This window comes from Candoia aspera, chromosome 2 (genome assembly GCF_035149785.1).
Source record: "Candoia aspera isolate rCanAsp1 chromosome 2, rCanAsp1.hap2, whole genome shotgun sequence".
In the NCBI taxonomy this organism is placed as follows: Eukaryota; Metazoa; Chordata; class Lepidosauria; order Squamata; family Boidae; genus Candoia; species Candoia aspera.
In genome coordinates, this window is record NC_086154.1 from 123,043,810 (window position 1) to 123,058,398 (window position 14,589).

Below are 14,589 nucleotides of genomic sequence, written 5' to 3' on the forward strand. Positions count from 1 at the left end.
GAATTTTTGTGAGTCCCATCGTGGACTATAAATTGACAAGCTTCCCATAATAGCCCAAAGGAAAGATCAGCTTCACTGGCATTGTGAAAATGGCAGTGCCATTTAGTTATGCCAGTGCTTTTCAATCCTTAGGATGTTAAAATATTTATTTTCTGACTTCCAGCTTGTGATATGAATGTTCACAAACAATGTGTAATAAACGTCCCAAGTCTTTGTGGAATGGATCACACAGAAAAAAGAGGAAGGATTTATTTGAAGGCTGAAGTGACTGGTGACAAGCTGGGAGTCACAGGTAAGGAAAGCTTCTTAGATGTGATGTACCTCATTTAGTGGTACTTCTTACTTTTATTCATTTATATTGAATAGTTTATCAGGCAATAAGCATGAAAAATGGCTTATGTATGTTCAGTAAAATTTCAGCTCCTGGCTGGAGCAGAGGATTACGTATTCCCTTATTATGAATTGGAGGACGTAATAGGCTTCTTAGTATCCATGGCTGGAAAGTGGGGATAGAAAATGACATGGAGCATTCATGTCCTGCTTTGGGGCTTCCAGCAAGGAACAGAATGTGCCTTTGGCCTGATTCAGCATGGTGTTTCCTGGCTTTGCAGCAATACAAAGGAAAAAGATCTTGAAATAATAGTTGATTGCAAACTGAACAGAAGTCAGCGATGTGATGTGGCTGCAAAATAGGCAAATGCAGCGCTAGGCTATATCAACAGAAGTAGAGTTTTTAGATCACAGGAGATAATTTTTTCACCTTAGTCTGCATTGGTGCATTGTATCCAGCTCTGGACACTGCACTTTCAGAAAACTGTGGAGAAATAGGAATACATTCAGAAAAGGACAGGCAACCAGAAACTTAGTCCTACGAGGCAACTGTGAAGGAAGTTGCTGTTTTAGCTTTGGAGAAAGAAAAAAAAAGCGGGCAGGGATGTGGTAGCATATTTCAAGTGTCAGCTGTCACAGAAGAGTAGGTCAGAATCTCTCCTTTATTTTCCAGAGTGCAGAAACTAAACAGTGTATTTAAGTTGTTTTAAAACTGAAAGCTAAGAAACAAGTTTCTAACAGTAACGTGAGTTTTGGCTGTGGAGTTAATTTACCTGAAAAGCTGATGGGCTGTCCTTCACTGATTGTATTCATTGGAAGTAGAGACCCATCTGTTAGAATGGATTCCTTAACCCCTCTCTCAAACCACCTATCCAAAATGTGAACATTACTGTCCTCAAATGAATGTCCTTTTTCTTTTAGATGAAGGTAAAAAAAAAAAGGACACTCATTTGAGGATAGTAATGTTCACATTCTGGACAGAGAAGATAGGTGGTTTGAGAGAGGGGTTAAAGAATCCATTCATGCCAAAGTGGAAAATCCTTCCCTCAATAGAGGCGGAGGCCACACAAACAACTTGTCCCCCGTTTTTCATGCTGCTCTTTCATTAGTCCCCAGGAAGATTAATACCATGTCACAAGTTCACCAGGAAGGCCACACCTAACAATCCACTTGGGGATGAGCGAGGGATTTAAGAGTAAGACATCCCAAAGACAATCCACACCTCCATGGCACAATTAATAAGCCATTCAGGTGTAGGGACAATGCAGCCACCCTGGGAGACATATATGGGGTCCCCTCACCAACCTTTGCCCAGACTGAAGAAGCTGCTTGGACAAGCAGCGAAATGTTTCAACCAAAAAGAAAGAAATCCAGTTGCCATGACACAGCCTACAGACAATTCCAGCTGGATGACTGAGAATCTTCATCGACACTTGATTATTTGTTAAACTTAGGCTTCTGTTACTAATCATTTGTACCAACTCTTTTGCCTTGGCCAGAAGTTTGCAGCATGGATGGCTCTGAGTCGCATCGTGCACACCATATCACAGTAGCGCACACAATAATCAGAACCCCAGATAATGTAGGACAGGAAAGAACCGGCTGGGACAGTCTGTCATAAGAAAACTGACTGGCCTGATATTTCAAGAGGTATACCAGTGATGGGTGCTGTTTTCTCTATTCTCATACCCCTGGATAGCCAAGGGAGATAAAAATTATGGAGGAGCCCTCCTCACAACTTGAGGTGGAGGGAAGCATGATATTCTTAGCCTGGGAAGATGTAGGAGTGTCAGTGTTCTGAATCATCTTCCGGAATGCAGTATTGAGTTACCTCTAATTTTTGCTGATCTTAGGGTTTAATTTAGTGTTACTCAGGGCAGAATTCTGTAGGAGGCTGAATCATACTTCCAGTTGCTCTTAAAATGCATTGTGCTAAATAAATAAATAAAGCAGGCCTTAACTTTGCCAAATGCCCTGAAGGTAAAAGAGGCAGTTATGTTGATACAAAACTGATAGTATCACATAAGCCTTGAAATACTGACAGAATTACCATCCACCTCCACTCTGCTGCTAGTACTTTACCTTTTCTCTATTGTACCCTTCTCCTCCTCCTCCTGTCTCCTAATTAACTCTTTGATTTTTCATGCTGAGAGAGAGCACATGGCCTGCTTTTACAGCCTTGTATGTCAATAGCAAATTGGAGGAAAGGGGTGGGTTCTTAAGTTGGTTGGGGCAGTTGCCTGTTAGCCGTGCTGAGATGTGTCCTCCCCTTTTCCTTCCTTGATTCCTTACTGTCATCTCTGATGGGTGTGTGTGGAAGAGCAGCACTTCTTGGAGGGCACCTGACCGACCATGTTTTCTTTGCTTTTGGCTATCACTCACAGTCCTTTTTGGGATGTTCTGGAGAAAAGGCTGCTCTTCCCTTTCCAAAGGGCAGCCTCAGTCACGATTCCATTTGGGGGAATTACGTAGCAACTGTGGCCTTTTATGCAACATTGTGATAGTGGGGTGGGGGTGGTAGGGCTACTACTCTTTCCTCTGGACATCAATTTCTCCCCTAATTTTCTAGATCTAAGGGTTGTAGTGGATATCTTAATAAAAATGTTGGCAGGGTGGCCCTGTTCGTACAGTATACTTCAGTGGGTTGGTTGGGGGACAAGGTTAATACATCGTGCAAACTTCAAAATCCAGCTGCCTGACCTATCCAATTAATTTGGAGGGATTTCTTTTAGCCTCCAGTGAAAGTGAGTTGGAAGGCACATTAACAGCCCCAATGTCATGCAAACTCCTTCTGGAGGGTTAGCAGTCTCTCCATCCATGATTCAAGATAATGTCCCGAAGAAGCCTCTTAAAATGGGGCTGTTTCTGTTTTTACCTCTCTCCTCTCCTTGGCCCCTAAAGTCATGTATGGTATGGATAAAGCAGGTGGAGATTTTTTCCTTCCCGTAATACAGCAGACTATGAGACACAATAAATGAAGCTAGTTGAGGGGAGGGGAGGGAAGTATTTCACACAGTGCCTACTGACCTATGGAATTCACTGCCAGCATATGATAGAACAATAGCTGTTAGCCTGAATGTTTTTGACAAACTCTTATTTAAGTAAATTTGTCAGTAGCTACTAATCATGATAGTTATATGCTATTTGGGGAACAACAATGGGAGGAAGCAATTACTTTCAGATCTTGCTTGTGGTGCTTCCTGCACATACCTTGTGGAAAAATGATACGCGCTAAATGCATTTCTGTCAAATCCAGCAGGACTGTGTTTATGTCATGCAAAATTGCCATTACTTTTAATGCTAGCATTTAGTCCTAGTACACAAAACAAAGTCTGGCATTTGTAACATATCAGATTGAAAATTCAGTACAATTTTCCCCCTAATAATTGGTCTGTCTGTAGCGAAGATAATTCCGATTATTAAAACAGTGCTTCATATCTCATTATAGAAATTCACCAAACATGTACCACAATTCATTCTTAATCTCAGAGGAATATTTTTGTATTTAACCTTTAAAAAAACAGATGATTTAGTCACAAAGTAAGAAAAATCTTTGTATGAAATGAGATATACTGGGAAGACTGAGAATTCTATTGTCTCTTCACATGTTAAGTGGAGTTGGATTTGAGAAGAGGATACTTTCAAATGGCCAGATATTTCCATCCATGTTTGGAGGACTACAGTTACTAAAGATTGCAAAGCAAGGAACAATGTCATTTTTAAAAAATAGAAGACCACCTAATTTAATTCATGACATGTATTGTACTATGCATCCTTGCCAGTTTTATTCTCTTCAGTTCAAAGCAGTTCAGCCTGCTTTACACGTAGTCCTCAGTTAATGAAGGTAATTAGGAACAGAATTTCCATCACTAAGCGATGTCATAAAGTGTGATGTCATGTGAAAACATCATTTAGTGACAGCAATCCTGGCACTCCCTGTTGCCATCATTAAGCAAGGATCATGGGTTGTTAATTGAGTCCTGGGTGGCTTGCCAGCAGACAGGTAAATGGCTGCTGCCAGGTTTGTGTGTGTGTGTGCAGGCGGCCGGCAAGGCATGGCGCACACATGGTGGAGCCAGGGGCTGGCTGCTGCTGGATAGGGGAGAGTGCAGGTGACTCATTGGAGTGACTTGCGACCTTCCCTGCCAGGTTCCCCATTGACTTTGCTTGTGGGAAGCTGGCAGGGAAGGTCGCAAATGGTGATCACATGACCATGGGGCACTGTAACCATTGTTAAGTGCAAGCCAGTTGCCAAGTGCCCAGATCACAATCATGTGACCACAGGGGTGCTGGGAGAGGCACAACTTCGAGGACCAGTCATAAGTACCACTCATTCAGTGCTGTTGTAACTTTGAACGGTGCTGAGTGAGTGATTGTTAAACAAGGACTACCTGTAGTTGGTTCCAGATGGTGGGCACGACTGCTGCTGATGTGAGCCAGACATTAAGAATACCTATCCCATCCATGTACGTACCCTTTTCATCCAGCACGTTCTGTACTACAGTGCAGGAGAGAGCCTTCAGAGCCAGAGATAGGCAGCAGATAGCTCTCCATATGATGGGCTGCAACCTGTTATTTGTTTTAGAAAGAAGGATACTCTTTAGGATATTAGACTTTTTTTTTTCTGGTTACACTGGATTAATGTTTTAAAGCATGTCACCCATTTCACTGTTTTTAGCTTCATGTATGCTCTCACTCTCTTTTTCCATTATGGAGAGAATACATGGAAATTTTCAGGGTGGGGGGAGTTATGATACAAATTTAGTTCTATGCCTTTAGGCTTCCCAAGAAAATGGCATCTTATAAATCATGAAAGAATTTATGAATTTAAACTTTGGAGCAAGACTAACCATTAGTTGACATATTCTTTCTTTAGGCAGTGCTGAACAGAAGGCAATTATCATAGGGAACAGGCATCCATATTTTGCTGATAGAGCATTCTACTTAGTATATTGAAGAAATGTGCACACTTTTCATGCCTTGATTTCTGAAACAGTAATAAATCTTTGAGGTTGGGGTAGGGTAGAATTGAAAAAATATTTTCCCATATTTTCAAGACTTGCTAAAGCATTTTCTTCTTCTGTTGCAAATACAGTGTAATAAAGTTACAACAACATCATTACATTAGGTATTAAGTTTATTTTCATAAAAAATGAATCACTGTTCTGTACCTTGCAGTATAGAGCACAGTTGAAATAGGAACTTTTTAATGCTTGCTGGTTATTATAGAATTATGCCTCAGGAGTCAAAACCTGAGAATATAATGAAGAGTTATTGCCCCCAAGAGATACATTAAGATAATTTCGCTGAATTGAGAATCATAATGTGTTACAGAGCCTCAAGTTATAGAAGGCCATCATGAATGATGAAACTTAATGGTATAGGGAAAATATAGTCTCCCTAATTTATTTTGGTGCTGATCAGTTAACTCTGTGGCAAGTGAATGAGAAAACCCAATGTTTCCTAAAGTTTGAGTCATTGGACACCTTAGTAGAATAGTTTTGGATTTCTTGTTTCCCATATGGGGGAAGCATTAAATTTTCTCTTAAAAGTGTATTCTTATCATTGCAGATTTAATAACTGGAGAGGCTGATTTCTGCTCTGTGTTACATGAATCGCACTGGAGACTGGAGTCAGTCCCAGCTCATCTCAATGCAGCTATGATTGATACAGATATTGGTGTATAGGGCCAACTTCCATCCACCACAGCTGGCACAGCCAGTGGCAAGAGGTGGTGGGAGTTTTATTCCAAAACTTCTGAAGGGGTAACAGTTTGCATCCCCACATAATAAACTTAGTATTTACACTTGGTTGAGGACTTGATTTCTTGGCCACCCTATTCCAGGATTTGGGGCATGTAGCATAATAATATATTTGGAACTAAACAGGTGGAAATTATCAGTCAGTAAATTTCCCAAACTATTTTGCAGTTGACTCGGACTGCTTTCAAAAGAAGGTACTGATTACCACTTTGCTTTCAAAATTTATGTTTTATTTGATGCATCAGTGTTAACGTCCAACCTTTTATTTTGAAAGGAAGAAGCTGCTGCTTCTGACCTCTCTTGACCTGTCTCATTCTCGATAGGTTGCTGTCAAAGAGGCAGACGACAGGAATGGGAGTCATTTGTAATTGGTGTTCTTTCCAAACACCATCACCAAAAAGAAAAAAAATACTTGATCAGCTGAATGGAAAGAAGACATCACAGTGCTAATTATGTAGACAAAAGTACAAATAGAACAGATCTTGTAAAACAAAGGCAAGAAAAGTAAAGACTTTTTCCTTCAGCCTGTGTTTAGCATGAAGGTTTCTAACAATGTGTCTTGGAACATCTCCCCCCCCCCTTTTTTTATATATATATATTCAGTGTCTTGAGAAACAGAACAGAAGTAGTTTCGTTTGCAGTCCCATGGGTGCTGCCTGTCAGTGTGGATTCCTAGATCGGAGGGTGTATCCCAGCTTCATCTTGTTACTACAACAGAAATATAACAGATTTCTGGATCTTTCAGAAAAAATAATTTTGTACCACAGTACCTCAAAATCTATTAATTTTAAGCTAGAATTTCCATATGTAAAATACATAGCATGTGGATAACAGCTTTGCCAAAAATGCTGATCAGGAACCTGGGGAGATACTCCCTCCTTCATATGCTATGGAGAAGACAGTTTCAGGTGGGAGCTACGTGAGATAAATGGTAAAATATAGCAAAGGAAGGGAGTAAAGAATTTTCTACCATGCATTTTTTCCTTGGTCTTTTCCCCCAAAGCATTCATTTACCCCCACACACATGTTGGAATTATCAGGGGTCAACTCAGCATTGTCTCACAAGCATAGTAAGGGGGTTTCTCCAGTAGATGTATCTCTATTGTGCCTGTGGGATGTCACATGGTCACCTGATTTCCACTTCCTCCTCCTTGGGCTTGGGGATTAACAGTCTCCATTGGAATGCAGGAATGCAGCCCTCCCCCTACCATCTTGCTTGCACCCAGACTTTCTATTCCACATAGAAAGTGTCTACAAAGAACCAGTGATGATTAAGTGCTTTCTACTATGAACCTACCTGTATCCAGATCTACTGAATAAAAGTAAGCTATCTCTATTTTTTCTTCATCTAACTACTGTGTGAAGACTGAATTCATTTCTGAACATAATTAAGCTTAATGTGCAAGTTCCTCTTTTTGGTTCATGCTTCTACTCTGCAAGATTGCTGTTTGCTGCTTGGAGTTCTTTTATTAACCTTTAAAAACTCCATCAATACAAACATACTGTTTTGAACTGAACCATGAAGTATCAATATTTTATTTAATATATAGTAGCAGCAATATATCCTTGTAGTTGGGGAGAAATTGTGTTTCTGAGTGGCAGCACAGATGCATATAAAATGGGAACTCCTAGACACAATCAGCAAGAGGAAGAGGATCTCTTAGTTGATGCATTTCTCTTGTGCACACTAAGAATTTTCAGTCAAGAGAATCAGACTTGCCTGCACCACATGGCCTGTTTTGGGGGTAGAAGTCTTAGACATAGACCTGACTATCTGAAATGAACATGTAAAGTTAAGCCTTCCTCTATGCTCTACTTCTTGCTCTATCTTCCCCTCTGCAGGTTTTAGCATTTTCCCTCTACCTATTCTCCTGGATGCTTCCCCAGTTAATATTTCAGGTGGATCTGCCATGCTTCATTGACTCAATTTTTGTGGGAGCTCTTGCCACCAACAAACAGTAGCCCTCCTTTTAATATTGATCTGTTTGTGTTTCAGCTATGAACATGATTGCCATAAATATTTATTGCCTTGCAGAACTCATCTGTTTTCCCCCCCCAGAGGTGAGGTTTTGACACACGCAACAGGTTGGCTTCTGAACCTGTCACCATTCCTCACTCTAACTGTTAAATTTGTGGTTGGTGTCACAGTTTCAACTTTTTAAAAATCTATTTTTAATTCATGCTGAAACTTCTTTTAGTTAGATCTGTGCTTAAACAAATTAGCACTATTGTCTTAACCTAAGAATTAATTAATAATCAGTGGTTTCTCCCTCTGACTTTAAACACTTTTCTTCATTTTTTTTGGTACTCTTTTCTCCTCATTCCTTAGCCTTGGTTCTTCTTCTGCTTTTCCAGTTGGAGATAATCTTTTGGGGAGATGGGTGGTAATTAAATTGGAATAATAAATAAATAATTTTGCCAACCTTTGTAATACTGGCCACATTCATTCATCAGTCTAAGAGCTATTAGGGCTTAGCCATGAACAAGCATGAGAGTGGTAGGGCTACCAATGTCCAAATGAATCAAGTCATGCAAACCAGGGATTCTAGTTTATTTCAGGAAGAACTATTCAAGGGGAGTGGGGGAGGAAACCTGTTGGAGCAGTTTAGTATTAAGTTGAAGCATGGCTTTGCAAATCTCATGAATGGACTCATTGATGAAGCTTGGCTAATCATTGGCAAAGGTTCCATTACTAAACAATAGTCAATAGTTATTCAGTATTTTTAGAATATACATACATTCAGTGGTAAAAAATGCCATAATGTTTTTAAAATATAATTTGGAGCCATAAAGCAGGTATCAATGACTTTGAATAGTTGGCTATTCAATTCATCCTAAATTAGATTAGGACCTGTCGTCTTTATCCTCTCAACATGTTGAAGAGGTTAAGTATTGGCGGATAAAATTATGAAAGTTTTGAGTACTCATGCAGTTCTTGTTCTTATATTTGAAGTAGTTACTCCTGAATATATGATTTATTGGGAACAAGACTTATTTATTTATTTATTTATTTATTTATTTATTTATTTTTCAAATTTAGTCACCACCCATCTCAAAGAGCGACTCTGGGCGGTTTACAATAAAGCAAGAATAAATACTAATTAAAATACAATAAAACAATATTCTTAAATAAGTAATATATTCCGAGGCATAGATGGTAAATAAGTTAGTTAAATATTAGTGCTATATTTAATTTTTGGTTAACATTGTTTCTGCTTCAGCACTGTAACTGTGCCCAAGGAGTCATAAAATATAGTAGTATTTGTATTGTAAAATTCAAATGTTGTATTTTAATTAAAATAATACGGTTCAATTAAATTATGATTGTACTCTTTTATAACTGGATTGCAGACAGAAAACTAGTTACATTGATAGACATCAATCCTACATGCATGCATTCTGTCCTGATCTGAACTAACAATCCATTAAAATAACAAGATAATTTGGGGAGCTTGAGAGTGAGAAGGCAGTGACCTTCCACGTGTCATGAAATAAGAATTATTCATAGCAGGACAGTGAATTATGTTCATCCCTAAGTCACTGAATTATATCTCCCATCATGGCCAGCCATCACACTCAACAGTAAACCGCTGAGCTGCTGAGCTTGCTGATAGGAAGGTCGGCGGTTCAAATCCGCGTGACGGGGTATGCTCCCGTTGCTAGTCCCAGCTTCTGCCAGCCTAGCAGTTCGAAAACATGCCAATGTGAGTAGATTAATAGGTACCGCTTCGGCGGGCAGGTAATGGCATTCCGTGTAGTCATGCTGGCCACATGACCACGGAAGTGTCTACGGACAAACGCCAGCTCTTCAGCTTCGAAACAGAGATGAGCACCGCCCCCTAGAATTGGACATGACTGGACTTAATGTCAAGGGAAACCTTTACCTTTACCTAGTTCAACTTTTGGGGTTTACAGGTTCTCTAATAATCTCTCAACATTCTTGCAAGGACAAATCCCATTCAGATCCAGATATATATATGTATATTTAATACTGTATTCACACCCAGCTGAAAAATAAAATATGTTGTTCCAGTTGTCCTGCTATTAAAATAAGTAATCTGTTTTCTAGTTATTTATTCATTTTTTTATGCATTTGGATTTTGCAAAGAATAAACTGTACCCAAATGTTCGTTTTCTTCAGCACTTGTTACAAGATAGAGCTTTTTTGGTTCCAGGTTTAATATTATAGAGTCTCAGATGATTCCACTGACCTTTTACTGAACAATTATGCACATTTCACTGCGTGTTTTGGTGACATGGCCAGAGATTCTGAGCCTTTTGCTCTTCGTTGTTTATTATTTCTGATAGACAAAAGCAGCACTGTGTCGCTGTAACTCCTACCACAGTCATTCCTTTATTTTCAGAAAGGAAAATGGGTCATGTTCTCAGAAGCTGGCTGGAGAAATGTTCTGACTTGCAATTTATAACTGAGCAGTTTCTGCATTGGTGCCCAAATTTAAAGTTTACAGAATGTTAAGCTATGTTTGTCTAGCAAGTTTGCCTAAGTTCCACTTCCAAACACCTTTTTTTACCTTAAAAGGTCTTAAAGAACGTTAAGAGGTATGAGCCAAATAAACTACCTGTATCGTATATCCAATCTCTATCTCCTGTTTTTTCTTAATTGATCTTGTGATAAAAAAGAGAGTTTTTTTAATTCATTAGAATTCATTTAATAGAAAGATGATGGAAGATAACTTCGTTGGAAGAAGAAATGTTTGCTGGTGCCTACTTCCCACTACAGCATTCTGCTCCAGAGTTTTAGGCAATCTGTGGAATAACTGAATTGTGGAGACTGCAGAAGGCAATAAAATCTCCCTCCCTTACTCCCAGAGAAGCCTCTATTGGATCAAACACCCTTCTGTCAAAGGAAGAATACCTTGCATTTGTGGAAGAGTAACTTTCTGGATTTACCCCTCTGATTTTTTTTTTTTTCATTTGAAAGAAAGAGTTTTGTCTTCTGCAGATAAAACCTCCCCAACAATCTCTTTGGCTGAATGAAGCCAGCTCGCACCCTGTTTTGGTTGGACTTGAACGATTATTAAAATCAAGACAAAATTCAGAGAACCATCTGGTTCCTGTGCTTCCCGGAGTAGCTTGGAGATCTGCTTTGAGTTTCACTGGGGATGAGTAGTCTGTCATTACTTCCTCAAGAAAAATAAGAGAGGGTGTGTTAAATTTACATTTACAGATCTCAAAGGATTTCGATAATTCTATCTCTACAGCAAGTATGGGTAGCTAGCCCACATATTTTACTTCCACAGAACCCCAAGATCAGGCCATCAAATTGTGCTGGCAAAATGGCCAGATTTCAATAAGGTTTTTGTCTGTTTATTTGTTTAGTGGATTCACCAAATTTTTCAGTTTAATTAGAATGCGGATAAACCGTCAGTATGATTGTGTTCCCTTTTGAGCAAGTGTAAGCTGAATGTTCTGTACTGAAAACAGATGGATTAACTCAGGAATGCAAAACCAGGCGTGATGGTTACTACTTCAACAGCAAAATTAGAATCCCTGTTTATACTGGTCCAGGACATAAAGGTTCATGGTATTTTTGGTCTGTCTGATTAGTACGAGAAAAATAATATCCAATCACCACTAAATTTATTACTGCTAGCCCTTGAATTTGGAAAGCAAAACCTATATAAATTGACACTGGTCAGTCCTAATCTGTATCTTCTATGTGTCCTTTAATTTTAATCAATTTTATTTTTTTTAAAGCATTACAACAACATTCTGCTAAATTAATAGGGTAGGAAAACAGGAAGTACCCCTGGAAAATAGAAAGTACCCCTATCTTCTCAGTGTTTTCTGTAATCAAGTTCTGTGCAGGTAGTTGGTATTTTACACATACTTTATTACTGGTATCACACTCGCTTTAGATTTAAACTAGTATTCTAATGTGACATCCTAGTCTTGTGCAGAGGGTTGAAGGAGAAGAAAAAAGCAGCTTTGCTGCTGTTTTTTGTTTATGGCATAGCAGTTCAGTGTTCAGTGCTGCTTTTTCTTGCTGGGAAATCCTTGTGAGGTCCAGCAGCCAGATGTGTAGACTATTTAGCTGGGACAAGTCACGTTGCCTGGGGTGCACCACGTGGAGGCTAGTCTACATTGCACCGAGTTGGGCTGAGAGAAAGTGACTGGCCCAAGGTCACCCAGCCAGCTTTCATGCCTAAGGTGGGACTAGAACTCACAGACTCCTGATTTCTAGCCTGTTGACTTAACCACTAGACCAAACTGGCTCTCTCTTTGCTGCTGTGGGATAGACATTCTGATAGATTCTGTAATTTTTGCTGGACAGAAGAGTGCCAAACAAGCAATATTGTAAAAGAGAACATATTTTAGGATTCCCCCCCCACACACACACACTTTTTGCTATGTCAAGGTAGGATTGTATGGATATGTGAGAGAGAGGCTTGGAAGAATATCAACCATGAAGGACTAAAAGGACAAAAATATACAGAGAAAGCTATAAGCTATTGTATCAGATGGATAATAAATATTTATTATGCCAAAATCATTAAATGCAGAAATGTGGCTAATATTGCTTACAATATTAGGTACAGGGTGATACAAGGTGATTTAAAAACAACTTTGATCTATCATCTCTCTAAAATTGAGGACTTGTAAATAGATTAAAATTGTGAAGAAGCATCCTAACTTTTACATGAGGGGAACATAATGTCATGGTTAAGGGATTGCGTTTTGATTACAGAAGCCTGGATTCAAGTCCTAGTTAAGTGCCTCAATTTTTTTTTCACCTAAAAACCAAGAGGGTGAGAGACACTCATAGATCTGAAGGGAGGGCTTTCCAGAGTTTGTGAGTGATAAACAGTCTTCTCCCACATCTGAAGAAACAGATTTTTGTACATCATCATGTCCTGCAAAACACCTCCCCTACAGATTTTGATAGCCAGATTTTCATAATAAGATAAAGGCAGGTCCCTAGATAGCCAGGTCCTGAACGCTTCTGGGCTTTAAACCCAACCTTGAACTGAATCTGGCGAATGTTGGACAAGGTTTTCGGTATTAGTATTATGTGATCTTGATATGTTCACTGGTTAACAGCTGAACTGTCCCATTTATATCAATGGAGGCTTTTGGACTTCATTAATGTTGGCATCTATAGCTTTCTGCAGAGATTTCCACCATCTTAGTTGGCCTGTAGGAAACTACCCTTTGCCAGTATAGCCAACGCTACTACTACAAGATATTTGGGGAGCAGGGGACTGTAGAAGTTAAGGAAATGTGAGGTTCCAGCATATCATAGTAAATTCTTTTTATTTTCTTTACTTTTCTCAAATGAATGATATATCTCTAATAACTTCATGATGCGTGGTTTTAATATTTAATGTGGGAATATGGCACAAAAAGCATTGTGTTGAATATATTATAGTACAGGTAGATATTTTGTATATTTGCAGTGCGGGAAGCAAGAAATCTAATTCCTATGGATCCTAATGGACTCTCAGATCCATATGTGAAACTGAAACTTATTCCAGATCCTAAGAATGAAAGTAAACAAAAAACAAAAACCATCCGTTCCACGCTCAATCCACACTGGAAGGAGGCATTCACATTGTAAGTTGCATTTTGATACTTTGCTTAACCATATTTTAATGACATTTTGTTGTATGGAATGCATAAAGATGATGACTCTTCTTCTCTCTGTAGCAAATTAAAGCCTACAGATAAAGATAGAAGGTTATCTGTGGAGGTCTGGGATTGGGATCGAACAACTAGGAATGATTTCATGGGATCTCTTTCTTTTGGGGTGTCAGAACTGATGAAGTCACCAGCCTGTGGATGGTAAGAGATCTTTGTAATCTGGTCTATTTGATTGATCCGTTACTAATCCGTTACTAACGTATTAACCATAAATTCTATTAAATTGTTAAAATGCTTCCTCACTGTGTCAGATATTTACAGAATGTATAATTATTAGCTTTTAGGGAATGGAAACAGAAATGTTGCTGAGTTTTAAAATAGTACTTAAGTCAGTAACTTGCTTTGATATAGAAACAGCATCTTTCTCTTTTGGTTGGTTCCACAAAGTGTGGAAGGATCCAAGGCAATCATGCAATGCCTCTCACTGGTTTCTCTGGAAGGGATGAAGCCACCTTCAGATCAGCTGTGTACTTACCATCCATTGTGCTAATTCCTTACTGCAGGCAAATGCTGCACCCTTAAGGACATTTACCACCTTTGCTAAGGAGAGCCTGTTTGGCCTCAGTAAATTAAGAATTCTAGGATTGTGTCATGGCTCCGGTTCTAAACCCAGTGAATCAGCACTCTCAATGCAGACCGTTTAGTCATATGAAAGAGTCTTTATTGGGCAAGTGACTCAAAGCGCATTAAGGATCCGAGTAACTTAGTGATCCACAAGTGACAGTATAAGTACATTCATCCCCCCTCCCATCAAAGCCTCTGGTGCTCCCATCAAAGCCTCAGGCGCCCCGCTTCCTTCCTCATCTCGTACCTCTCCGTGCAAATTCCATGACAT

The 14,589-nt window shown here is 39.2% G+C and overlaps 1 protein-coding gene across 1 annotated transcript in view; it reads left to right on the forward strand.

Annotated features, from left to right (window-relative positions):
• PRKCA (protein kinase C alpha) overlaps positions 1–14,589 on the forward strand; it is a 219,713-nt gene that overhangs the window by 150,411 nt on the left and 54,713 nt on the right. Inside the window, exons 5-7 of the mRNA XM_063293481.1 lie at positions 164–292; positions 13,511–13,667; positions 13,761–13,895. Of these exons, the coding sequence (XP_063149551.1) occupies positions 164–292; positions 13,511–13,667; positions 13,761–13,895 (421 nt within the window). The remainder of the gene's footprint in view (positions 1–163; positions 293–13,510; positions 13,668–13,760; positions 13,896–14,589) is intronic.